Here is a 27,765-nt window from a genome sequence, read left to right as displayed (position 1 = left end):
ACTCTACTTTTTTAAATTTTCTGTGTTCAGAAATCTGCAAGGTTGTCGGAATAAATTACAGTGAATAATTTAGAGCTACAAAATAAGACAAGATATATCCTGTGTTGTAAGCGTTATAGTTTTATAAATCATGGTTTTGCACCAATGAACTTCAAAGCGAGCAATACGAAACTAAAGATTCACGACAGCAGTTTGGACCCTTGTCCGCGAGAGGGCGTGAGTCGTCAAATCGCCATGTTTGTTACCCGAGTTGGTGTTGTGTGACTGACCGTGCTGGCCCAAAAGTGTACAAAAATAGACCGGACTTCTAGCGTTGTTTAGGATAAGTTAACACGGATTGCCTCATCAGGTGACTACCTCACTTTTTCTGCCTTTGATAAATCTCTCCAGGTTTCGGGCGTGCGTCAAAACGGGCACCCGACTCTTTGAGCTATGCTGTCCTACACTGACGCTTGCGGCGGCAGCGGCGGTGGTCGTGTGGGGTAGCTTGTCAAAAAGTGCCCGAGATTGTGGCGTAACGGGCCAGCCTGGATTGGAAACGTATGCCGGTCAGAGACGGAAGCTGCACACTGGTCACACGTGTTGCCTAGTGACTGGTGTTTGAACTACGGCTAGCTGTTCCCGCGTAACCTATCCGGCACAGACTGTATACTAGTGTCTCTCGCAGCCGACCTTACAGGTCGGCTCGTTTCGAGCACTTCGGCCCACACCCGTGCAAGCGCTGTGTGTGTGTCCACGCCAGCGTGTACGAGAGAGAGCCACTTTGTTTAAAACACTTACATTTCCCGCTCCGCACGCGTACTCGTGCGCGGAGTTTGTTGCTACGACTACGCCAGATACGGTGGGAGGAACGGCAGTTTCCCCGGTGCTTTTGTGGGGGGGTTAACAAGCGTTGTTGCGCTGTATGACCTCGCGGTATTGCGAGAGCCCGAGGGTTGCCGTAACCAAGAGGCGTGTTAACGCCTGGCCAACGTTTCTGTAACTGCCAGCAGCGCTTCGGAAGTTGAGCCGAGTACGGTCACACCTCCTTCGAGACAACTTGCCAGCGCATGCTCCCCGAATTTTCTAATTCTGGACGTCTGCTACGCTGGAACCTCCCCGATACTTCATTTCGAAACTTCTGCGTAGGCCGGGAAACTTCCTTGACGGTCTTCGAAAGTTTCTATTCCTTTCGAAAGGCCCGTCGCAAGATGGTAGCTAGCGCAACCCCATTGTTCTAGCGGAATCGAGTAGGGCCTTTTTTTGCGAGCGGTTCGCTCGAGTATGATTTGGCCACCGTTTGGGACGTGTTGCCGCCACAGTTTGGTGGGTTACGACCTCAAAATGGTCTTATTTAACTGTCGCAACCATAGGTTTTGCGAAAGTAACTACAGTACATTTCCATAGCCTGCTTTCTGTTTACACGTATGGTGATACGAAAGCTGGTGACAAGTTTTGCTATAGCCTGTTGGTGCCCGCGTAGATTTCGACCAGCGATTGATGGCTCAACGTTCCAGATAACCGCTTTGTTTTACTTGCGATTTCCCTTTTTGAACACCCATTTGGCTGAATACGCTGTGTATGCCCCTTCAAAAGTTCATTGGACTCTCGTCTGTACTTGCTTTCTGTGCTCATATATCTCGCAATCTCTCGCAACGGCTTCCCTTTATAATAATTTTCTTTGTTCATCGGTCGGGACATTCGGAAAATGTGACGATGAAGTGCTAGAACTCTAAATTGCGAGCAAGGACAGACAAAGACAACAGCGGTTAGCAGTAATGCACTACATTCTCGTGAATCTCAAACTCGTATAACTCGAAATTCCGGTTTATTCGAGTATAAAATATGGTAATTTCAACAGATCCGCGATGTTTTCAATGCGTTTAGAAGATGTTTAATCCCTGCAACTCTCACAAATATTTGTTTCTTCAAACACCTTAGCTTTTCAGGAGCAGAGGAATGCAATGAAAACTAGAGCTGATGAGGGCATATTCACTACACAGGAGTAGTCGGGCTGTGGCGACGCTTGATATTCAGACTGTGCTGAGGATAGGGATGGGTGCTACTGATCCAAGCTGCTTCGTTGCAACTCAGTTGTTTATATATTTCCCTCCCCCCCTCATATATTCGTGTGTGCATAATTGAGCTTGCCAAAGTAATGCATGAAAAGTAAACGCACTGATGAAAATGTTTGAAAGGTGTCATGCACATTTTGAAACACACCCTATTGAACCGTTGCTGCAAGTTTGAACAGTATGTGTAAAATGTTTTAGTAAAATGACTAGGAAGATCGTTGGACGTTTGTTCTTGGTCAGTATGTTGTGCAGAGGGTTCACTTCTTTCATTTCTTTTTTTTTAACATCAGGCATATTTGCCAAGGGGCTAGATAGATGCTTTCCAACTTTTCTAGTTCATGTTCTGAAAGAGAGTTCTCGCAGTGAGTCTGCATTCTGTAAACTTGACAAAACCCATGGAAGGAATCAAAACTCGTGATCTAAAATTCAGATTAAAAAATTAAATTATGGGGTTTTATGGGCCAAAACCACAATCTGATTATGAGGCATGCCATAGGGGGGAAATCCGGAAATTTTGTCCACCTGGGGTTCTTTAACGTGCACCTAAATCTATGTACATTGGTGTTTTCGCATTTTGCCCCCTCGAATGCGGCCGCTGTGCCCAGGATGCAATCCCGTGACCTTGTGTTTAGCCGCCCAATACCATAGCCTCTAAACAACCGTGGTGGGTAAAATTACTAATCTATCCTGCAGCTGCATGCCTTTCGTGGTTCTTAAGATTTAATAAATGCTATGGACAGAATTACTTGCTACCTATGGGGTATAATACAATTCATTTTCTATACGGTTTCGCCGACTTAATTGCACATTCACTTCATATGATCGACTAACAAAAATCAAGTTTAGTTCCATTTAGTTTCGTATATATATATAAATCAAAAATCAAGTTCTCGTGTGACAAATAAGACAGACGTGCAAAAGACATTTTGTAGGTTGTATTTTGTATGGGTGTACTCCGTACATTTCTTTTTTAACTGTGTGCATGTATGTTTGTCTACATACATGTAGTAACCCATAATTCTTTTTGAGACCATATTTTATTCAACTTGTAAGAGTTCGAATGAAAATCTGCAGTCTCTAAAAGTGTGAACTTATGTCAGTCAACTTTCACTTATACAAGTTTTCAAAGCATGAGTCAGCAAAATAATCGAAATTTTCTCACATCCATGCATCCACTGCTGAAATGTATTATGTTGTTTGAAGATAGCAGGGTATATTATTTTGCAAGTGTCACAGTCTGCTTAATATGCAGGATTGAACATTAAAAAATAGTTTTCTGTTAAGTTCTAACAAGTGCATAAAGATTACTTGGACTAATCATTGATAAGTTAGGACATTTGCCTTTACCTCATGTAAATCTTCTAACCACACACTAAACACACCATTAGCACAACTGCATGTTGACCCCTCACTTTGACAGAATTAACGCACTTATGTATTCTTATTGCCCATGAATAGTTTATGCCTGGAATGAGTTACACAGGTATGCCATATTTGCCAAATATTTTCGAAAAGCACTAAAGAATGAATGACGCCATGATGGCATACATTAGCCATGCAAGTGTTGGCACATCTCAACCTTGTAATTTTTTTACCCAATTACCTCAAAGTTAGAAGGTATTTGACAAGCTCTCCCCAAGCCGTTTGTAGCATCCTACTGAAATCCTTGAAGAAGTCTGTAATCAAAGTGTTCTGCCAGTGGTAATTTGTAGCGAATTAGCTTGGAGGACTAAAAAGAAAGAGTTAAAAGGAAGTAAAAGACTTTGCAATAACAAAGCAATGTAAACCACTAGGTGAGCCGTTCAAGCATCAAAAGATAGCAGTGTGGATTAGATAGCAAATACAGGGAGCTGATGTTCTACAGTCAAAACATGAATGTAATAAACTTGAATAAAGTGAAGCATTCTGTATTTGGAATAAATGAAACTCGCTGTTTGATACTAGTTTAAGGCAACTCCTTCCTAGCAGACTGTCCAGTTGGGTGTATTGAACGAGGGAAGTGCCGGCTGCCAGTGCCATCGAGTCATTTGCATGCCATATTCACGGGAGATTTTCTTTTCTTCATGCTTTCTTGGAAGATTTTTGCACTTCAAGCGGCCTATGTGGCTGCACCGATATTATGTTAAGTATAAGTAAACTGCAGCAAGTCTACACAGTCTTGTGCATCGAGAACACCATTGGGGACACTGAGAGACCACTCAGGGCACAGGCACAAATTACCACCTCACTACCCACAGTCTTGCTTTCCTAAATAGATTCGTTCGTTGCTTTGTTTTCACTGCTTGAGATAAATCTGTCTATAATGAACCCATCACAAAAGTTTTTGTGCGTTATAGGCGAGTTTGGTTATGTCAAGTTACTTCATGTATCAAACTGTTTTTTAGCACACAAGCCTGTTAATTATTTGTGGGTTTGATTGTAGTCAAGATGAGGAGCATGAAGCAGTGTAGAGCAGTCTATAATGCACAGGCTGTATAACCGGTGGTCTCTTATTGAATGAAATGCGAGTGTCAAGAAAGAGAAAGACAGTCAAGGAGATGGCAGGTGATTTGCTGGTGCAGTGAGATTAGGTGGTCATTGGGTGTAGAATAGGCTGTTATCACGGGATGAGGGTAATCGGCAATGTCTGTTAGAGGCCTTTGTCCTCTGCAGAGACTGTAAATAGGTTGGTTATAATTATAACTCGGTGGTAGACTAGACATCCTGTAATCCAAGAAATTTGGGGGACAAGAAAGTGATGCACGCAGGTGCTGATTGATGATAATTGGTGACAGGGCATTCTGCTTTTTTTTTTTTTTTCAAAGTGGCTACAGGCTGTACAGGGCGGCGTGCACTTTCTTTAAGAGGTTAAGAAGCTTTAGCCATTATCTTCCTTATCAAAATTCACAGGATGTGCAAACATGTTCACTTAAGGAACCGTTGGGCCACTTTGAGTGAAATCTGTTGGAAATCTGAGAGAGAAAAATATTCTAGTGGCTTTCAAAAGCCATTTATTTGTTTAGGCCCTTGCCTTTTCTCTCTTCTTTTTTTGGTAATTCTGCAATGTGTAAAACTTTTGAATGATCAAAGTATGAAGTTTGATTGTAACTCCTCAACAAGTTTGCCTATACATATAAAAATTGTAGTTTACATCAATGCCTCCATTCTGCTATCATTTCTTTTTCAAATACCAATTGGACCATTGATCTTCTACCATCTTCTGATTATATATATAGTCACAATCATATGGAGCCAGCAGTCAATGAAACTAGGGAAAGTATGGGAAAAGTACTTGTTTTCATTGAAATGTAAACATGGTAAAGGGAAATGAAAGTGGATGAATATAAGAGTATTCTATACACACACACACAAAGAGAGCAAACTTCTAAATAACATGTGAAGTGTGCAAAGCTTACAAAATTGGTGCATTACATTTTATTACATCTGACTCCTGAAAGTACTGCTATCCTGTGAATGTGATTTTTGCAGGAAGTTAGTATTTTATAAGGTTTAATTTAATATCTAAGCTTCTCCATCTTAAGCACTTTCTAGTGCACACACTGATCTCTACTAGAGGGCTGCTCTTCCTTTAGAGCAGCATTAATGGACAGCCTTGTTGCTGGCAGTGTGAATAAATTCACAGCTTTTCATGGCTTGGTAACACCCTGCAGTAGAGGCATCAGTTGCCTGAGCCTGTCCTCAATTGCTCTACTCGAAAATCAGCTTGTAAATTTGTAATCCTTGTTAATGGGCTGGTTCTCACTTCTGTATTCCTTGCAGTTTAAGCCTTACTGTTTTATTGCCTCGTGTGTAGCATATTTCCTTTGTTGCAACAATAAAATCGGTTGTTAGTGCTGTGTGTTGTCTGTTCTTTCCCGTTCTCACACTTTCGTGCATGTTCCACTTCAAATATGCAGGTTTGGGTGTTGGGGTAGCACAAGATTGTTGAGTGCACATGGTGGTCTTCTCGGACAGTCTTGCTTCTGTGGGTACACATTTACATTTGTAAACATATGAATCAGATTCTTTGTAGTTGGGCACATATTTGAGACACTGTTCTCACAGTTTCTGTGAGAGCAGCAGCATTTTTCGTGCATTTGTAGTGCTCTGGCCTTTTGAGCGAGAATAAAAGGTAGAATTCACCCATGTGGGCTCAAGTGTGGTGCACATAAGGAGAGTTGGCCTTTAGCTTGGAGTACAACTGGTAATTGTAATAACGTACACACAGTAAGGCAGTGGAATGTCCGCATAATGAGCAAAGGAAGGCAGACATGCAAGTGCTCACACTGAAGTGTACTGGCTAACCCATAGAGTCCATGCACATGTTAAGTTTTTTTTTTTCAGAGAGCTGTTTTAGAGCAGTATTTGTATTGTGTGCCTTCACCCCTCAACATGTCTATACAGTTATCAATAGACTAGACCAGAAAAGTATCGAAGTGAATCTATCCATAGGCAAGACCACAGAAATATCTAAATTGTGCAGCCTCCCCAGTGGCTCGGGTTACCTACATGTTGATTGTCTAAATATTCCTTTGGCGTTTGTGGCTGCCATGACGCACTAATAGTAGCAATAAAATATGTTAGGGCAGGCATATTATTTTTAACCTAAAATTGCTGTTACTACACATGTATGCTTTATGTAGCAAGGTCATTGAAGTAAAAGCAATTGCAAGGGCCACCAATAGGGAAACTCCTCGATTGTGGTACATGAAAGAGATATTGATGGGACTGAGTGGTTGCCTATCTTGTGTGGACAGTGGGACTACACTACAGCTGACTAATTCCACACTAACTGTACCACACATGCAAGTTGCATACGTGGAAGCAGTTATGAAAGGAGAATTTGTAATAAAAAGAGCCCCTGGAATAAGTTCTCAGTAGCACCTTAAACAGCAGAAGCTAACTTCCTGCCTGGCTTTGAGGTACACATAGGGTTACCATAAAGACAAGGTACAACATTGTGACAACTCGTGAAATGAAGTCATTGGAAAAGTTTTATTTGGGAATGGATGTTGCTGTTAATGCAGCACCTTCAATGAGCCTTCATGATTTTATTTTGCCTGGTGGTTGTTCCTGACATGTTATTCAGTGTTAATCACTTCCCCGCTTTGTCTGCAGATTATGACATCGTCGCCATCACAACCATTTGGATATGGCCAACCTACAGGAAGCTCACTCAGTAAGTTGTCATCTGAATTCCCTTAGTCTTCAGTGTGTCATAAAAATGAACAGAACCAGGTTTTCTGTTATTTTCATATGAAGCAGTAGTCTTTAATGGGACCTTCAATAGCGCCTAAGGAGACTGAGACACATAGAAACCGCGAGACGCGGCACATATGAAACTGCTGTGTGTTGTCGTTGCAGTGTCTGTCCCTGTCTTTTTAAGCACAGTTGACGGTCCCAGTATGACAAGCTAGCCCAAATCAATGCCTTGGTTAAGTAGTCTATAGATTCTCTAGAAGTGTTGCTTATTCGGCTGGGAGGCCATTCACCTCCGTGAAAAACGTAGCAGTCTCATCCAAGGCCTGAACAGATAACACAAAGCTTGTAAGTTATGTGAAACACTCGAATGGGCATTTTAATGTATGGTTTGCTTGTCATATTCATCTTTGTAGCTTGTTCAAATTTAACAACTATAACAATATTCGATTCACTTTTTGCACTATTTGATTATCGTTTGATTCAGCCTCAAAAATTAATCGCATATGCCTAATTACTTTTCTTGTCCTTCACTACCTCTTCAAGTACCATACTACAGTATTCTTGGTGCTGCTGCATACCCCTAGCCTTGCGCAATTAAAGCCATGTCACACACACATGGAACAATCTTAGGCTGATTGTACCAGCTGTACGAAATTCAATTGAACTAAAATTTTATGGCAGTTTTTTTTTTAAGCATAAAGAAAAATAACGAAGGTTAGCATGGATTCAGTGCGCTTGAGTAATTAGTATAACTTATGCAGGAAACACAATGCGTCATCCCACTGTCCAAGGCTAGGGGTCACTGATGTCTGTCCCATTTTTTTTTCTTCCTCTCTCTCTCTTTTTTTCCATTGTTTATTTCATGTGCAAAAGAGTGCTATCTGAAGAACTCTAAAAGTACTCCTTCCATTAGGAAGTCTGTGATTTCAGCTAAGCTGGGCAAGATTATCTGATAGCATTATCTGATAAGCTGAGCAGCATGTAGAGGCCTGTGTTTGGTTTCCAGCAGATGTGTTTAACTTCTGTTTTGTTTAACTCCTGATAAGACGGAACAGATTTCCACCATTCCTTCACATACCTCTCAGAGGGGATGCTTGTAACTGAGAAAATTTCTGCACTTGCGTGTGTGCATGTCACATTTCAAGTTGGCTTTGTTTCTACCATGTTCTGTAAGTGTTATCAATCCTGTGAACATGCACTCCATTTTAACAGCTTTGTTTTTCTTTTTTTTTCTTTATTTACTTTAAGGTTTTGTTTTTAGGCTGTTGACCGGACAAACTTAGAACTCTACGTGCTGTGTTTGAATGTCCAGTAGGCAGTGGAACAGAATATTATAGGCTTAACGTTAGGGACATGGTAGCCTGGATTAGAGAGTGAATGCAAGTAGATGGTGTTCCAATTCAAAGGTAGAGTCAGGCAAGGTGCGTAATGCATAGAGAAGATAGCCGGTGGCCTATTGGAGCAGCCGGCAGGGTGCCAAGTGGAAGGGAAATGCAGTATAGAATCATTTGTCTCTGTTGTCAATACAACAGCAGGGACACGTAGGGCAATGGGCAGAAGGTGCTAGCCTTACCTGTTGCAGGTGGGACCTCCTATGTTAATGCAGGAAAAAAGCATTGTAGTGAACATAAAATATGCCGGAGGATTCAGTTATGTGACGATATTAGGGACTCTGCGGCTGTAGGGTAGAATCAAATGATGTGGGGCAAGTATAATTAGTGATTTATGAAAGTGGCCTCAGGCCTTCAATTGGCTTAGTTAGGCTTGTGGTGATCATTGTCGGGAAAGAGTATGAAATTGAGGTTCTTCCCCTTAGAAACCTACAAAACAAGGCTTGGTGTTACATTGCTGAAATGCATTTGTTTATCTATAGTACCACCTAGTTTAGGCAGAAATGCAAGAAAAAGTTTTTTGAGAAAACGCATGCTAGACAAAAGTTTCACAGGAAAATGGAGACCAGAAGTGATCATTAGGGTCAAATGAGGAAAGCCTCAGGGTAGAGCCAACGATCTGACAAGGAAATTTGTCTTTCAAAGCACCTTATGCTTTTCGGGAAAACTGCCTATAAGCCTCGCCAAATTCACATAGCCTCCTTAGTTGTCATACTTCTTACCTATATTCTTTTAATTACCCTTATTTTAAAGAAAAGCTGCGGTATGGCCTTCCTGCCATCTCCTTTACTATCATATATTGTCCCTATTCTTTAGCACTTCCAGGTTCTTAAACTTCCCTTCCTTTACCAGGAGGCAAATGGCTGCTTCTTGTAGATTACACCAGGCTTAAAAAAAAATTTGCTAACTGAACTGGTAAACTCAATATCGGCAACACTGTGCTGCTTTTCAGCAGCCTCTGTGTTATGTGTTTTACACCTCTGGAACAGTTGACTTTTATTTTCTTGCGTGTAAAGATGAGCAGTAATTGCCATTGTGTTTTTGCATAAGTTAGTCTGCTTGGATTTGCATTAGCTGCAGACTCCGGTCTGGTCCTCGACTCTCACTCTATATTCTGAGTGCACTCGCTTGTTTGATGGTCTGTAGTGGGCTGTCGCTTTTTCCTGCGTGTGCTTTTCAGAGAGTTAGTTTCATTGCATAAGAAATGCATAAGAAATGCATCCCCACTCTCCGCATTATTTACGACACAGGCCCTACTTGACGGTGACTTGTTTCACAAAAAAGTCAGTTGCAAAGGCATTGAGAGCCTAGATTGCTGTAAAGACATCACCAGACAGCAGAAAGCACATGCCATGTCTGTAAGTTGGCAGTACCTAAAAAAAAAAAAAAAAACTTTCAAGAATTGCTCTATTTCTTGAAAGATTGAGGAAACAAAGTTGTTGGGAAAAATATAAAGATTCTGAAATTCTCAACAACCATGGTCATGTGACTGTTAGGACTGCAGATATGCGACGGTTTGTAGTTTGCTCCATGTCCACTAAGTGGCAGCATGTAGTCTCCTCCTGCCTGCAGACCTTTATGAAGGTAGTCTGCAGAGGGACCAATTTGTCCATCTAATGAATCCTGGGATGTAGGAGGAGTGTTTCTGTGGTTACTTGGAGCTGTTGCATTGGTGTTGTGTGCACCAGGCGGCAGACCTTCTACATTTCCATGCATCACCACCTGTTGCTGCATTTTCTTCAGTGCTCGGCCTCACCTCTGCCACCATGTGGAGTGCGTGAGCAGCCAAGTCTGCATCCTCCTCTCTCGCTCACTTCGCATTCCTCCCTGCCCTCTCTCTGCTGTTGCCCTCTGCTTTCGCTGTTCCCTTCCGCTCATGCTGTTCCAGTGGTTTAAGAAGCACGCTGTTTTGCTTACCCTGTGACCAACTAGTCACTGTGCTTGGCACACAGCAGTGACCACCACCAGAGTCTGTGGCCTCTCCCTTTTCGTTCGCCGTTTCATTCACCCTGTCCCCCTTTCTCACTTTCTCCTCCCTCCCCCACTTCTGCGCAGTCCCCTTCTTCCCGTCGGTGTCTCAGCAGCAGCAGCCGGGGGTGCTGCCTGGCGGCGGGGGTTCCCGGGGGGCACCTTTTCCGGACATGTTTGGCGCCGACAAGGCGACCAGCTCGTCATCCTTTGGTGACCTGGGCCTGCGGGGCACGCTCGGGGGTGCGCTGTCTCAGTTCCCACCGTCGGTGGCGAGGCCACCTCCGACGAGTCTGTCGGGTTTCCCTCCTGCGTCCCTGCCGCCACCACAGCAGGCATCACCAAACAGGTTGGTGTGCACTGGGCTGTCGGGCGGGGCTGGTGGCGACGGGAAACTCGCTTGCATGGACTTGCCTGTTGGTTTTTGCCTGTGGGTCAGGGCTTGTTTTGTTTAGTGGTCTCTCACTGTCCTCTGTAGCTCTAGCGGTCTAGCATGGTGTTGGGATTTGGAAATCCCTGAATTGGCTATTGTCAGTCTTGTGCATGATTGAGGTTTATTTTGGTTGGCGAAATGGGCATGGAGGCAAAGGATGATGCGGGATAGAGTGGTTTGCTTGTCTTGCTGTTGTACTCTGGTATGTAATCCCTTTCCTCCATTCTGATTATTTGAGATTTATTTGCAGAGAGATTTGCAGTAGCGTCATGCTCTCCACTTTTGCCGTCTTGCAGCCGGACTATGCTGACAATTGGGTCGAGAGCATTGCCAGGTCAGAGGCAAGTTGGTCCCGACATCAACCGGTTAGTAGGTTTAGGAGCACCACCTCGAACAGGGTGAGTCCTGAAGTGGAAGCCCCTGCCTATTTCAACCTTCGCATTGTTTTTGCTTGTCTTTCTCGCCTAGTATGTCTCTGACTGATGACCTTACTTTCTTTTTTTCACAGGTACACAGACCAGAGTTCATTATGGAGGTAAGAAGATAACAATAATAATCTTTATTACACACATTCACTTTAGATACATATCCAGCCTGCATTAGCATATTGCTTGTGTGCGAGGTCGGGCAGTCAGCAGGTAATACGAATACGTGTAGACAACAGGTCCGTAATTTAATAGAAAATAATGAAGATGCTTGTGTGCCTTGCCTATCCCTTAGGTGAGAGAGAGAGAGGTTAAAGAATCAAAAGAAAGATGGGGAGATTAATCAGAGGATATCTCCTGTTGGCTACCCTGTGTTGAGGAAGGGGAAAGGGCAGGGAAGAACAGACAAAATTGAATGGAAGAATGAACACTACGAAATGTGTTTGGGGGGACTGCCAGTCTGTGAAGGTGCCACATAGTCCTACAGTGTCATGCAGTTCTTGAGTTTGAGAAATAAGTTGAACCAAGGGGCTGAATCATTTGTCAGTAACCAACACAAGAAGTCAGCAGACAATAAAACCAAGGAAAACATAGGATTGTAATTGAATATGTGCCTAAAGGACATTGGGTATAACGAAAGTATTATTGCATTGGATAACCTTCATTATAACAAGTTTTAACTGTATACTGAGAAATAAGAGGCTAAAACAAGCTGTTACTAAGCTGTCAGTATCTGTCCCTGTCTGTTCTGAGCCTGTGTCTCACTTTTGTGCCTTGATATCCATGATTCTGCAAGGCAAACCAGCTCGGTCCTTAATGTTACTCGGCTGTTAATGTTCCATGCTATAATAAGAATTCAGCTTTACAAGTTCGTGCTGGCTGAGGTGGTGGTGTTTTTCCAAGTGTCACAGTACTCAATAGAGTGCAGTCTAATTGGTTGTAGCAGAATATTGTCAGGTAGGGTAACTTATGCTGGTGTGCTCTTTTTTTTTCTTCATGAACCAGGAACAACGTCCCAGCATCTGGAGGTGGCATATCAAGCTTTGGCATGTCGCACAGTTCTCGTAGCTTCCCTTCATCACAGTCACTCATGGGGAACAGTCTTCAGAGCCAGCTGTTCAACTCTAATCCAGGTACTTGTCCTGGGGTGATTGACTGGGTGATAGATCTGTTCAGCTGTAGTACATAACCAGTCACTGATTGATTGATCCAGTCATTGATTCACTGACTGATACGTAACTAATCCAGATGCCTGCAACTGATTGATTGATAGATTGATCTATCAATATTTTCAGCTCTAATCCAGTACTTGTAACTGATTGATTCAGTAATTCTTCAGCCCTGATCAAGGTACCTATGACTGATCCATCACTGGTTAATTGATTTGTTGATTAACTGATAGGTTCAGCTCTAACTCAGTAGTTGAAACTGGTCGATTAATTAATCAGTTCACTTATCGACTGGCTCACTCTAACCCGTGCGCATGTCACTGATTGAATGATTGACTGGCTGCCCTACTTATTGATCGGCCATGACTATTTGACTGAGTTGTTTCCGATTGGCTGTGGAAGGTTCTGTGATAGATAACTCCTAAGTTGATCTCCGTCACTTAGTGCAAGAACTTTCTACTTTCTCAGCTAGGCCAATGTGCATTAACCTATGTGCTGGTTAATTCCTCGTTCCTTTTGTGAATCTCGTGTAAGATTTTGATGTATCTTAAAAATTTCAGTATATTCTTAAATGGAATACTTGAAATAAAAGTGCAGTCTGGTTTGAGTGTATGTTGTAATTGCCGTGGCATAATGAACTGGAACTAGCGTGAGCCAAGAACATGTTGATGTTGTTGTGAAGCTGCACACGAGGTTGACTGTGTTCCGGAAACGATGTGTTCTGGCCAGATGAAAAATCGTGCTCCCCGCTCCTCCTTTCCCTGGCAGCGTTGGACCTCTCCGAGTTTCCATCGCTGACGAACCGGGGTTCCCAAGAGGGGTCGGCGCAGTCGCTGAGCAGCAATCCCATGGCGGGGAGAGCGGCGTACGGAAAACTATGTGAGTTCTGGCGACATAAAAAAAATTCATGATTTGAGCTGTGTTGTTGGCAGGCTGCGCTCAGAAGCTAGCCCGGATTGGCTTGGCAGAGCGAGCTGACAAGCCTCAAGGCGTAGCTGCAGCAAACCGTCACTTTTTGGTGATTAAAACCCCGTCAGCAAGTTTCAAGGTTGAAATCTGCTGAGCAAATGGTTAATGGTCATGATGCGAGTAGCGGCTAGCTGTTTCAGTATCTGCTCAGAGGTTGCTAATTAAGTTACACTTGCTCTGTTTGTTAAGCTGCTAATTGGACCTTATCTTCCTGACTGTGTGGCACTGGTAATTGTGTGGGGACAGACAAACTTGCGTTTCATCTTTTTTGTATTGTGTTCTTTTGTTCCACTTGAAACAGGTTCCCTGTATAGACCGCAGTACTTGAAGCATAGTGCAAACAAAACCAGAATGAAAGAGAGTCACACCAATAAGCACACTGTGTTTGTGTTTGTATGTTTGTCCTTAGCCCCGTTTCTATCTGTGCTTTGGTGTAGCATAGCGTTGCGTAGTATGGTGGGTAACAATGAGCCCTCCTTCAAAGGTTAGGTGTGCTGCCACCTAGGAATGGCTTTCAAAACTAGAAACGTTTCAAAAACCGGACGGTCCCTGTTGAGCTGCTAGGCAGTGGTTCACAGTCTCCTGCAGCAAGTAAGGTCAGCCAGGTCGCTGCTAACCTGGCGTGCAAGACTCATTCACATGGAACATCTGGCTTGGGTGACATCTTTCATACTGTACCAGATTTCCTTCACTTTAAATAGTACTAAAGATATCAAGCTGTATTTCTAAATTAAGTTTCTGCAATGGCAGACGAGCAACTCTTACTGTAAAGGAGCTTTGGCATTCAGAAACAATGCAAAAATGAAAAACAAGGGGCAACATTGCTCTCATGTTCCTACAGTATCTCACTGCGGTGTCATGAATTTTGACCGCGCATGCACAGGTGATTTACTTATCGGTAAAGGACTGCATCACATTCTAATTAGAACGCAAGACAGCCTGTAAAGTTTGAGAAATTTGCCTTCGCCAAAACGGCCCGAATACTAGAAACAGATACTCGGAAATCCTTGATGTCGCTGACGTACTAGTGCTGATGTTTTCGCGGGAAGTCCAGGACCGCCAAGTTTGGTGGTACTTTTTTCTCCAATATTATAGTCAACCTTTTTTCCGGAAAACAAATGAGAGCAGAGCGCATCGAAAGAATACTTTGCCAGGCTTAATGAACTGACCGAGTGTTTCTGTTTAATGTCTCTTCAACAATTAGCCAACCCAACCTGGCCAGTGAAATCTGTGCCTTGTTCTTCCCAACGTGCAGTTGGCATGGTCAAGCAGCCCAACAACGACTCCAACGAGTTCCACATCCACAACGAGGACTTTCCCGCGTTACCTGGCTCGCAAGGTGAGCGCACAATTCGCCAGTTCCTGCAGTAAAATTTGTTCTTTTGGCTGCGAGTCGGGAATTTCCCAGTTAGGTGGTTTCTGAAAAGGAGCTAATGCCATCTTCAAGGAGGCACTTGGAAGAAAGAAGGAACGTAAAGTGGAAGCTTTAGCTGAAAAGCTTCTATTAAGTGTGCGGGGAACAGAGAAATAATTTTTCTCGGCAACTGCGGTTTTGATTTTGATGAAGCTTGTGGCACTTAATATAAAAAGTTTGAACCTAGTGACTTTGGAAGCAGATGTTGTGTTTAGACTGCCACTTGTTTTATCTTTCCCACCTTTTTTTTTCTATAGTAGAGAACGGCAAAATTTCAGAAAACTTGACTAACAAGTTAACTGTAAGTTGGCTATGAAAAACGTTACCGCAATTATGTAAGCTGCAGCTGATGATAGATCTAAGCCAGCAAAATTGCTGTGTTATACACCGCTCTGAAGTACATTACCACTAGTTTGTGAGTAGGACATTTACGATACCCTTATAAACACTATAACAGTTTTACTTCAGGTGTTAATTTATACTGTTAGGTTTGTCTGCTTTAGATGCTCTAAAGGATTCAGTTTGCAGAACTGCAATAGTGTCTGTTTTTTGATGCAAGGGTACAATTTTATAAACCTTCTGCTTCAAATTTTTTTGAAACTTGACAATTGCTGGGAATTTTCATAAACCATTCCGGCGTCCCCATCAAAATTCTGCTTAACTAAAATTTATCATTCTCTCTGAAGTACAACCAATTTCATTCAATTCGATCCAGCAATTGTCTCATAAAACATTTCTATGTTATACATGTGTTTGAATGGAGAAATCCAAGTTGTGCCTGAGCTTAACCTTCCTCTTAAGAGCAAACTTAGGCTTCTGGCCTGCTCAGATTTATTTTCTTTAAATCTGTGTCAGACATTGAAAACCTCATGTTATGCAGCCACTGTACCAGTTTGAAAGGCTTGTTCTAGTGACCTTTCAAAGGCAGGTGTCTAATTTAGGCCCTCGGACTTTGTTTACGGAAGTAAGCTAAATATAGGTAAATCGGAGAAAATACAAATTGAGATGGATGGATGGATGGAATAACTTTACTGAAAAGTCCTGAGAGCTACAGGCGGCAAGGCCCCATAGAGCGGCCTACTGCCACGTTGGGACCGGGAGTTGCCAAATTTATAACTCCGTAGCTCTATGCAAAGGACAGATGCGGCAGTTTACCTCTCAGTCAAAGTAAAGTAAGGATATCAGTTATACCATAGTTTCTTGTTCAATCATTGGGCTTGTGTCATTGCAGTAGTAGTTACAGCAGTATAGCTCTTTCTTTTTTATTCCTTGCAGGCCAGGAGAACAGTCAGGAAAGCTTAAGTAAACAGGTGAGTTGAAAGACACTGCTGTTCTTGCTGGTCAAAAGCAAGCTAACACACATGCTTGCACATATACAGAAAGAGAAAATAGAAAAGGTGTAAACTCGTTCGTTTTTTAACGCCTGGGTTCTAATTATGCAATGTCTCCTTTCAGACGAGTAATGCCAGCAGTGAGTCGTCGAAAGACAGCAGTGGCTTCTCTAGCGACAAGGTGGCGTCGCAACCAGTCAAGCGGGGCATTCAGACATCAAAAGATGGTAAGCCAAATAAGAGGAACCCAGTAGCTCAATCTTTGTTGTTCTCAATTTACTGAATAATGCCACAGAAAGCGTAGGCGAGATTGACTGCTCTTACTTAATTGAAATGTACAAATTATAAAGGAATGGTGAGAGGGAAGTGTACGAAAAGACAACCTGCTACTGATTGGAAGCCACAACCACATCCTGCGCATGTGACATCCTACCATTGAACTTCTAAAGTGGTCCCATCCCTTCTTATATTTGCTCGGGTGTGTGTATTACGCCTGCCTTATGTGCTCAATTCTAAGCTGACTTCCCAAATTCGGTAGGTCAGAAAACAAAAAGAAAGCTTTCCTCAGATGCAAGCCGCCGAGATAATAGTAAACAACAAATGGCGTTCGTTACGAAAGTCCAGTGCCAGCCATGCGCTTTCTTCAGTGCACCACAGGCACTGCTGTACTGACATTGTGCGCTCGGTTCCAGCGTTTCAGTGTATGCAAAATCTGAAGAAAAAAAAAACAATGACTGTGTCTGCACTACATGCAGTCAATGCGGTCAATATAGTGTACCGCTATGTTGAGCTATAGTACTGTTGCCGTGGCATAGCATAGCTGTAGTGCTATCTTTTGGCGCTGGCATTAGCAGTGCCAATTTTCTAGTTTCAACGATTCCTAATGAGATCGTCGAATCTATTCCAATTTAGGAGTTTGTAGCTCATACACTGTAATCCCGATTATACATTCCTTGCTGTCTTTTTCCAGGCTACTGTGTTTTTCGTTTCTACACTCCTGACCTAATGCCTATTGGCTGCTGTGTATTATGTTCCAATATTTATGCATTGCTATTCTGTAATGTTCCCTCATCCTGTGTTGCATTTGAATGCGATGGTCACATAAATTTAGTGGTGCAGAGGCAAATTCAGAAGTGCGAGGTGCGAGATGTATGCAATCGGCAGTCCCAATAAGTGTGCCATAGCATGACTGTAGTTTTTGCCGGCTCCCTGAAATCAACTTCGCTGCCATACAGTTGTGTTATGCAGTGAAGCATATTAAGAGTAAAAAAATGGCCACCGTTTTGGAGCACATTATGTGTCTGTTAATTATCATGTGTACCGAGTTGTTTCTGACATTGCTTTGGTGACTTGGGGCCTTTTTCAATGTTAAATTTTCTTGGCTGTTAGATTTTTTTCTTTCCTCGGTCCCTTGAAACATGTATCAACAGGGTTCTACTGTACTTAAAGAATATATATCTGCCTAGATTTGAATAAATATGGTAACCCTGGGAGTGTCGGCCATTTCCCTTTTCCTTATCATTTCTATATTTCAATTAAAAAGAACTAATTTATCCCGTGATTTTTGCGGCCTCTGCTTCATGTGGTCATCTGAGTATCATGTTTATACCCCGCATGCCTGAAAGGTGTCCGTCCCCATCTGTGCTTCCCACAGGGACGGTGACGAACATCCCTGCGGGTATGGTCACGGACCAGTACGGCATGGTGGGGCTTTTGACGTTCATCAGAGCGGCGGAGACGGATCCCAACCTCGTCTCGCTGGCGTTAGGGAGCGACCTCACGACGTTAGGGCTCAACCTTAACTCTCCCGAGTATGTTCGTCATGCTCTTGCTATTTGTATTTGGGCTCCTGCAATGTGTGCAAGTTTCCAGAATGCCAAAAACGTGGGCCGATGCCTCTGTCAATGCTACTTTAGCGTGTGAAGTAGCTAATTTCTTATCAACTATTAGTATAATGAAAGCAGCGGGTCAGTGCTACTGGTTACTACTGCCATCTTGTGATAACAGTGGCAATGACTAGCTCTGACGATAGGCCAATATCACAAGCAAGGTTTTGTATCTGGTTGTTGTAATGTGCAGACAGCTTCCTGACCCAATTTTTAAAAGTAAATCTGGTACGTGGTAGGTTCCTGCAGCCAGAAAGGAGGAAACAAGCACCTTTCGCGCCTGAGATATCCATGCCGTCAGGTGGTGCTAGCACCTGAGTACTCGTGTCATCTCTCATTGTAGCCATGTGTCTGTGGCGCTAGCTCCTGCTGTAAGCCGAACACCAGGAGACGTGGTAGCTGCGCAGCGAAGACTTCACGTCGGGTGAGGCAAAGCGTCCTGAACACGTCGCAGCTTCTATGCCATTGGTAACCGGAAAAGTGAACGAAAAAAGGAACCCATGAGGGTTTGTGTTTTACACGTATTCTACTACAGTGAACTCTCACTTGAGTGAACTGCAAGGGACCCAAGAAAATAGTTCACTAAACTGAGTATTCACTAGAATATGGAACAGCATAGGGCACAGCAAACATCAAGTCAAAAGTGTGAAATGCAATTTACGTAGTTATGTGCATCAATATATATGCATCAATATATATCTCATTTAAAAGAAACATCTAATTTTCATTTGCACTGGTGCTTTTAAAGCATACGAGTAACAAGCTGTCCAGAGAGTCTATATTTTTTTCACTGTTTGTTTTAATCTTCCTCTGCCATTGCATCTTCCGCTTCGGGACGAACACTGGAAACAATTTCCAGATCTGATGGTTCCGCACAAGTAACGCATTCACTGTCACTGCCCATAGTCTTAAACCATACAAAGGGGAAAGGCCGGATTTATGCCAACAGTCTCTAATTGTAGCTGGTGTTACTGTCTACCAGAAGCCTCAAGTTCATTCAGCTGAAATATTCGCTATTTGGAAATTCGTTTAGCCGCAAGATTTTTGCATATAATGCACAGGAAAACCACCATGAATTTTCTAAAAGTTCATAATTCTGAAATATTGCTTAAACCAACGTTTGTACAGTTGAGAATTGACTGTATAGACATAATAACTCTGATACTCTTGCGCATGTAACATGTATATACATATAACATACTAGACCTAATCAAGTTTCCCTCAATGGGATTCAGTAGTGGTACTGGTATAATAACCCTAAATAAAGTTGGAGTTGAACAGTGCATTCCATAAAACCACTTTATTCTTTTTGATATCAATTCACTGTCGTGTCTTGCACGTTAAACTTACGCCCTTTATAAGGGTCGTTGAGCTTGCATTATACACATAGAACTTGGGAATCTGCTCTTAGCACAAATTCATCTTAACATAGTTATATACTAACAATAAAATACTAGCAGCTTCTTGTTTCTCTATGACAAATGATTCTGTGTTGACTGCGGACATAACATGCTTGCCTTACACATTTTTTAGACCTTTTGGAATCGTCACCTATGTATCTATATACATCTGTTGCGATTTGTGAGGGCAGAAATGGTGGCAGTCAAAGCAAATTTCAACAACTTTTTTCTAGTACTTGTGACAGGATGCAATTAAACAGCTTTGGAGTTGTTTTGTGTTGCATAGTAATGCTTTGTATCAACAAGCTATTACAGTCAAACCTTGATATAACAAAGTTGGTAAAATCAGCAATTTGCTTTGTTATATCGATATTTCTTTCTATAGAAAGTCAACCTTTTACGCAAATAAGTACGGTCGCCGATTGATTCTTCTTACACGGAAAGGGGCCGCAGAATTTTCCGAATTATCAGGCAATCGAAAAAAGCTAATTCGAATGAGAAAACAATTCATTTTGATAAATTTGGGAGTCAGTGACGAATGATACGGTTTTATGCCATGTAAGTCGACGACATCTTCTCTGTGGTACGAATTAAGTGAAGCCAGCCACGCTTTCGCGTGCACTCCGCCCCCGCAGCTGATAGTGTCACCTGCTCTGGGACGATGCCATTGGGAAAAGCTCTGGCGGCGGGAAGCGAATGCTTCGTCTGCCTCTTGCTCCAACGGGTCACTGAAACTCGAGATTTTGCGGACTCCAGGTACTAAATGCGGGGTAAGACAGCTTACATGGCACCACGCTGTCTCGGCACACCCTCTCTTTGTATACATTACAGATTACCTCTAGAGCAGGGTCCATGGCTCCGTATGCGCTCAGCCGTGCTTACAACCATGCGCCGCCGTGGCCAAACACGCACCAGCTTACCTCGACTCCGCCCCCTTGTGCGCATTTGATTGTTCATATTCAAATATTTAGCGCGCACAATCGACAAGGACACAGTGAAGGAGGGTACACGAGCGCTTCACTGTGTCCTTGTCGATTGTGCGCGCTAAATATTTCACTATGAATTCGTACCAACTCGCCCAACTATCAGTTCTGCTGCGCTTGATTGTGTTACCGCAAGCTCGCCCCCTCTCCCTCTCTTTCCCTTTGCTCGCATGGGATAGTGACACTCGTGAAGCCACCATCTTTCTTCTCTCCCCTTTGCACACTTGCACTCGCGCTTAAAGCATACAGTGTGCGGGGCGCGATAGGATCGTATCGCACTTGGACTTTATACGGAACTTAATGTGGCTCCATTTTGGCAGTTGCTCTTGTCGCGCCGGTGCATGATTTGAGAGGCTTGTTTGGAAACAGCTGCTTGTAATTCAATCATTTGGCTGTCTGCATCGGCGGAAGTTTCCATTTATTGTCTTGGCATTCCTTTGCAGCGGCAGTGGAAATTTTTTATATTGAAATGGCAGACAAATGCACTTCGTTATATTGAGGTTCTAAATACATGGTGTTTTATGGACAAGAGGTTATGAAAAGTTAAATACTTTATTATATCGAGAATTTCATTATATTGAAGTTCGTTATATCGAGGTTTAACTGTATTGTGACAGGATGAAGGGAGTAGGCGGCTGCTTACGATCAAGTAAGTATAATAAATCTTGAAAAAAATATTTTTTTCTAGAACAGAGGGAGTGGGGTTTCGCCTGGCAGTTCAACTCTTATAAGCATAATTTTTAGAGATCAGACTAAGCTTCTTGCAGTTGCATGCAAGTACAGTTGGCATCGAAAGTTTACGAACTGCTAGGTCCGAGAAAAAGCTTGATATTTCTGCAGAGTGGACAGGGAACCTGATATTCCAGCTTTCGGCCTATTCAGTATGTGCGAACAACATAGTATATGGTTTTACTGGCTACAGTCACAAATTGCTAGGAAACTCGGCATTTTCCGAGTTCCTGCAATCTGTAAACAGTGAGTGTACTCTATTATACGTAGCTTGAAAAACTACAAAGGAAACTTGTGCAGGTTCCTTGAAAACAAGTTGTCGCAGTCAAAGAAAAAGTTGTCCTGGTCCAGGTATCAAACCCAGGACCACTGTGTTTCTTGGACAGTTGCTTTACTAACTGATTAACTGAGAGGTTAGTTGTTCTTGAGGCAAGGAGCGCGGAAACTTGCCTCGAGAGTGGAGTACCAACTTGCCACACAAACTACTGTTCTAATCAACTGACACCCCAAGGCACAGGTACATTGAGTAACCTGCTCGCTGTTGCAGTTTTTTTTGTGTGTGAAAGAGATGTCTCTACATTGGCCGACTCTGGAGAGACATTGTGTTCCTGTTTCTTGCCCAGAAACCTTTATCCTGTGTTCGGAGGCCCCTGGGCAGAACAGCCTTGCAGGCCACAGGACATCGGTGAGGGAGCATTTCTGCTCTTTTGTTATGTGTGTGCGTGTGTGTGCGTGCGTGCATGCATGCGCATGCATTATGGTGTTGCACTAGCCCCCACAAAGACGCCAGAACTCGGGTGGGGGGGGGGGGAAGAAGCATTGAAGTGTTGTTGGACATAAAGGGTGCGATCTTGTACGCGTTCCAAAATCGAACGGAGGTGGTCCTTTACGTCACAAAATAGGCTGTCCGTTCCGTTGCGTTCGTCCGACAGCATACGACACGGACTGATTGACAGCAGATATCACGTCACAATTGACGTCATGACGTTCGTCACGGTTCAAATTGACCAATCGTGTGCGGCTTGGTGGAATGGACCGCCTACGTTTTATTTTGGAATGCATACAAAGATGTATTGAGTATGGTAATTGGTTTTCTGAACTATCCACTACTGATACTTCACTCCAGCATGTAAAAAAACGCTACTAAAGGGTTTTTGTTAAGTTTAGGGTTAAATAAAGATTTTGAGCTTTCAAAACAGTTTGGCTGTCTGGGGTTAACTAGCAGAAGTTCCCAGAGTCTACGGGAAATCGAAAAAAGGTTGCTAAACTGCTCGGCTTAATATCGCTTTCGTGTTACAGTTAAATCTTGATATAACGAATCGCGCGGGACCACTGAGAACCATTCGTTATTCTGAAAGCTGGTTATGGTGAAAATTCCAAAATTAACCATTCCACTCACCAAGCCATCAGTGCATAAGTTGTCACCGTTTGAGCTATACATGAAAACATTGCTGTTGGTTCTTGGCTCGTGTTGTTACTATTTGCCATAGATTCTGTCACCACGCACCACCAAAGCACCGTATAATAAGAGTGATGTGCACAAAGCAGATGCTGATGCAGAGAAAACTACTGACAGAAAGGAAGCTCCATGTCTCCTCCAAAGTGCAATGTTTCTGGTTGTTTGTTTGTTTTTCACATTCCTTGCCGTAGACACCGTAACCGTCTCACTCAAAGCGGACACCTGAACTATTTCAAAGTGTGTGTAAACAATACCGTCTTGAAAGTAGAAAGTGCGACCGTGGGGCATCCCCTCGAGTACGAAGGTTACATTTGTCCCCGCATGTAGCTAGTATGGCCGCAGAAAGAATAGTGAAAAATGGAAGAGACGCGCCGCTGTTGCTAGGAAACACTTGCCCGGTTGGAGCATGCACTCGCAAAACCTGATGCATCCTCACCTCCGTAAAAAATTTACAAAAAAGAAAGTTTGCTCCTGCATTTTTCTCATTTATTTACTTATTTATTTATTATTTTTATTATTGAACGCCATCTCAGGTTTTCCGAACCCATGCGTCACTGCGACCACTTTCTGCGCCTTGTCGTCTGCTAGCCTACTGTTTCGGCTGTCGTGAAGGAGACACGAAAATCTAAGAATCCCCAGATATTGGAATATTGGCTCTTAGTACTGAGGTGTTGTTAATGTGACTCCCATGGGAACTGAATAGCGAGCGTTATTCTGAAACATTTGGCATTCTGAAGTTCGTAGTACTGAAATATTTTTACACTGAAACCATTAGAAGTCAGCAGGGGATTTCAGGAAAGTTCGTTAATGTAATGTTTGTAGTAAAAACGTCTCACTGTATGAGGGAGTCTGCTGGAGTATCGTTACTGTCAGAAAGGGTTTTTAACAACCGTGCATGAGATGACTCATGTTAGGTGCTTCTCACTCCTCCAATGGCGCCTTTTTCTATTCTCGCTCTTCACCATTGCAGACTATCATGTTCCTTCCGAGTACATCATCAACCAGAGCATCCGGGACAAACTGGCAGGCATCAAGTTGAATCGATACGGCGAAGACTTGCTCTTCTTCATCTTCTACATGTTTGGGGGCGACCTATTACAACTGCTGTCCGCTGCTGAGCTGTGAGTGTCTTTTGCCCGCTTTTGGAGGAATTCGTGTAACAGGCAGGTTGCAGCATGTTGGGGCTTGTGTGTCAATAGGCCTGTTTATTATTATTCTTTACCTACACTTAGTGCAGGCTCGTGCAGATCAGTGTAGTGCTGGGCAAAGGCTACCACATATTGTGCTGCATTTGGCTGAATGAATTGAAGCAAATCTGAACAGACTGCTAGTTTTCTGCGTTAGCAGACTAAAGGTGCTTGCCTTCGCACTTAGCACTAACTGGCTACATACGGCTTTGCCTGGAATTAAAAGCTGGTGTACGACTTTTCCTTCAGTGACAAATCTTATAGGCTAGCAGCTAAATACATCACAAATGTGTAGGGCATGACGACAACTTCTCTATGCATATAATACAGCCTGAAACAGCCTGTATATATGGTGAACTCTCACCCAAGGAAATAGTTCACAAGAATATCGAACAGCAGAGGGCACAGCAGATATCAAATGAAACGTGTGAAATGCAATTCACAGAGTAATGTACATCAATATATGCGGAGTGCGTAACAGTTACTTTGCTTCCTATCTCATTCTGAAAAAAAAAAAAAAAAAAATTATATATATATATATATATATATATATATATATATATATATATATATATATATAAATTTTCATTTGCAGTGGTGTTCTTAAAAGCGCAAAAAGTAGCAAAGCTGTCAAGAGAGTCTGTTTTTTTTTTTTGCACTTCCTCTGTCACATTTAGTAAGCAATATTTTGTGGAATACAGTCGCTTGGAGAAGGCGCAGTCATTTAAAGCCAGAAGGAATAAGTTTGAGGCAAATCCATGAGCTAGCCATAATTCCTAGAAACCTTTGTACCTGTGCTCTCGTAGACACCAGTGCCAAATTTCCTGCTAGTACCTTTTGCAGGAAACTCCACGACTGCAGCCGCAGTGGCAGTGAAATCGCACTAGTATTGGATGATAAAATCTGGCACCTGCTTCCACTTTGCCCCCCCCCCCCCCCCCCCCCTTTGTAAAGCTACTTATTTTGTTGGCTCCATGTGCATTTGTTTCCCAAACATTTGGTGCATGTGATGTTCCGTAATCACACCACAGGTACAACCGGGACTGGCGTTTCCACAAAGACGAGCGGGTTTGGATCACGCGAGCGGGCATCTCACCGACGGAAAAGACGTCTACGTACGAGCGCGGGACGTACTTCTTCTTCGACCCGGTCAACTGGCGGAAGGTCGCCAAGGAGTTCCACCTCGACTACGACCGGCTCGAAGACCGGCCGCAGCAGTATCCGCCCCTCTGATTGGCAGACAGCACCCCCTCCAGTCACGTCACCTGTGGCACCCCGGAGCGCTCCTACTGGGCCACGCACACCAGGGCCGGGGCGCAGAAGTCACCCGGAAAGACGGGCCTGACGACGTTGCAAGTGGCAGTGAGATGGCAGGCAGACGACGCCAGCGCCACCCTGTGGCGGGTTTGGGAATCACAAGAGGAAATGTGTGAAGCTTGTGGAGACGGTTCTAAGACGGCAAGAAGAGGCCCTTGTTCCTAACGGGGAAGCCTTCACTGGGGTTTTCTGTGCAAACGGCTCTCTTGACGGGCCCGCTAGGAGCATCCTCATCATCCCGGTTGCGCCACCGAGTTGGCCACAAGAACACTGCGGTGCTGGATGGCCAAGGGAGAATAGAGCATCTGAGCAGACCGCACAGGGACAGAGGGTCACCTCCCCTCAACCCTCCCTTCTCTCCTCGCAGACTCAGCAGGGTCAGTTGTGTGGCAAGCACTCATCATTGACTTGAAAAATGTTAAGAGCGTGTTGCTTATCATTCAAGTGTAGAAAGAACGGTAAAGTTTTTCATTAAGTTCCTGGCTTTTTGCCAGCAACCCTCATTTGCCTGTAAAAAAACACATTCCTTCACCATTTGTGCTGAGAGACGACTGCTTTTTTTTTTTGCTGGGCCGAACACTCAAGCGTGCAGTGCCACTGTTTGCAAGTGTTTTTGTTGTTTGCCAAATGAAAGCATTGTTTAGGGCGGATGTGCTGCCCAGAATGAGATTCTTGTCCATCTTAATTATCATAGAGCAATTAGGGAGAGTTTCGGGTTTGATCATACCTTGAATTGCCCATCACGTGCAAGTCTCTGCCCACGCATGTCTTGGTTTGCATAGTGATCTAAATTAGAATGCAAAAGGCTGAAGCACTGTCTATGTATAGCTTTCTGCCGTTACTGAAAAATTTTATCAGGTTGACCTTCTGCGTTTGCCATATTTTGTTCTGCTTATGTCGTTTCGAGCGCAAACGCTTAGAGATTTCTGTAATTAGGAAGCACTGGCACACATCTGAAAGACGCCTGCGGTGATGGGCCATTTGGATTTTCACTGCACCACGTCTGAGTGCCGGTCTCGTAGCTGACAAAATGTCCAAAAATAGAACAGCGAGGGGGGGAAAAATTTACTGTCCAGCAAGCTTGCTTAGTTACAACACTCACTGCCACGACGATATGGAAGCAATTGCTTGACATTGGCACCGTGATCTGGAAAGTTCCTAGGACATTTTTTTTCCCCTTTTTGTATTGTGAACGCCTGCGAGTTTCAGGAATTAAGCTGCAGAGAACAAGAAAGTGATGGTGCCACAATTGCACGAGGAAATTAAACACTGCCGCCCGCAAATCGCACACACGCACGCAAACAGAATGGAAGGCCGAGAAAGTGGGCCCGGATTCTGCCTGACCCTAGAGACTGGTTGGGGGGCAAGGGATGGAGTTGGGGGTTAGCACGCCCTCCAGGGGCACCGGACTTCCGCGCACACAATGGTTGGGTGGGTGCTTGGGAACACTAGATGACTTGTGAGAAATGCGACGGCACAAGGACCGAGTGACTAGTTGCTTGTGACTGGCTTTCAGCCCCTGTTCTTGGCGCCTTTGTGACATTGCTTATAACTAGCCTGTGTTTTTTAAGGCTGATGTAAGGATAATTTACATTGTTCTTTGTTGACGTTAGATGTGGTGGATTTCTGTTTTATTAGACAGGGTCAGTGTTTTCTTCTATTTTTTTTAAACTAATTTACTTTTAGGAGAGAAATGTTGCGTATAAAAAGATCGATGGCATTTTGCAGAAATTGCTCTTTTTAAATGTACTTATATTTTTGATATTTCCTTATGTTTTTTTTTTTTCCAATGCTGCGCCATGTTTTTGTGCAGAGCAAATGTCCAAGCGTAGTACAGATTTTGTTTGACATCTTGAAAAGAATTCTTCATGAAAGTGTCAACAAATCCCATGGGCTGGTTTGTTTTGAAATGTCTTGTCACAAAGGTCTTAGATATTGCGGTTTTGTTGTGAAGCTAACTGTTTTCCCTTGTACATGTGTAATGTTTACATCGCGGTTCAGTTTCTTTTATTTCCCCTCTTTTTTAATATTGTAATTTTGTTAGGAAAGTGATATTCGTCGAGCCAGTGCCAGGAGCCATCCTTGTTTGCACCTGAAGTGATATGGCTGCGGCATGGTTTGTGTCGTATCGCGCAGCTGGTTGAAAGTTGTGCGAGGAGGTGTTTCTACGAGGCTGTCTATGCAACGAGAGGCCCGTTCATTGTTCATGCCAAAAAGAAATACACAAGGGTGGTGTTGTACAGTCGGGGGGAGGGGGATGTTTGTGTGTTTGGTCACGGTGTGGCCAGGAGTCATAGCGGCACCAGCCAACCTAGCGGGGAGGAAACGACGGTGCTCCTAGTGTTGAAAGGTAGCTCATGGGACAAAAACTCAATGTACATAAGCCTTCCTTAATTATTTTCAAAGTGTACAAAGGAGCGGCCTTGATACATAGTTGCTTGTCAATAAAAACGATCTCTAAAGCTGTGA

At 43.4% G+C, this 27,765-nt stretch overlaps 1 protein-coding gene across 2 annotated transcripts; it reads left to right on the top strand.

Annotated features, from left to right (window-relative positions):
* Positions 1-210: 210 nt before the first annotated feature.
* LOC126544955 (CCR4-NOT transcription complex subunit 2-like) lies at positions 211-27,765 on the top strand. 2 transcript variants are annotated; one of them, XM_050192529.2, is made up of 14 exons: positions 211-349; positions 7,152-7,212; positions 10,682-10,943; positions 11,324-11,392; positions 11,536-11,562; positions 12,458-12,585; positions 13,390-13,500; positions 14,846-14,929; positions 16,280-16,314; positions 16,460-16,562; positions 17,990-18,146; positions 21,957-22,018; positions 23,763-23,913; positions 25,011-27,765. In XM_050192529.2, the coding sequence occupies exons 2-14, from the start codon at positions 7,155-7,157 to the stop codon at positions 25,210-25,212; spliced, it is 1,449 nt and encodes a 482-aa protein (XP_050048486.1). In that variant the 5' UTR covers positions 211-349; positions 7,152-7,154; the 3' UTR covers positions 25,213-27,765. The 2 variants fall into 2 exon arrangements, with proteins under 2 accessions (XP_050048486.1, XP_050048485.1); XM_050192528.3 differs by having other exon boundaries at positions 212-349; positions 11,324-11,425.

The sequence above is a fragment of the Dermacentor andersoni genome, chromosome 10 (genome assembly GCF_023375885.2).
Source record: "Dermacentor andersoni chromosome 10, qqDerAnde1_hic_scaffold, whole genome shotgun sequence".
In the NCBI taxonomy this organism is placed as follows: Eukaryota; Metazoa; Arthropoda; class Arachnida; order Ixodida; family Ixodidae; genus Dermacentor; species Dermacentor andersoni.
The sequence above is the reverse complement of the archived record's forward strand: the minus strand, read 5'-3'. Positions and strand labels throughout refer to the sequence as shown.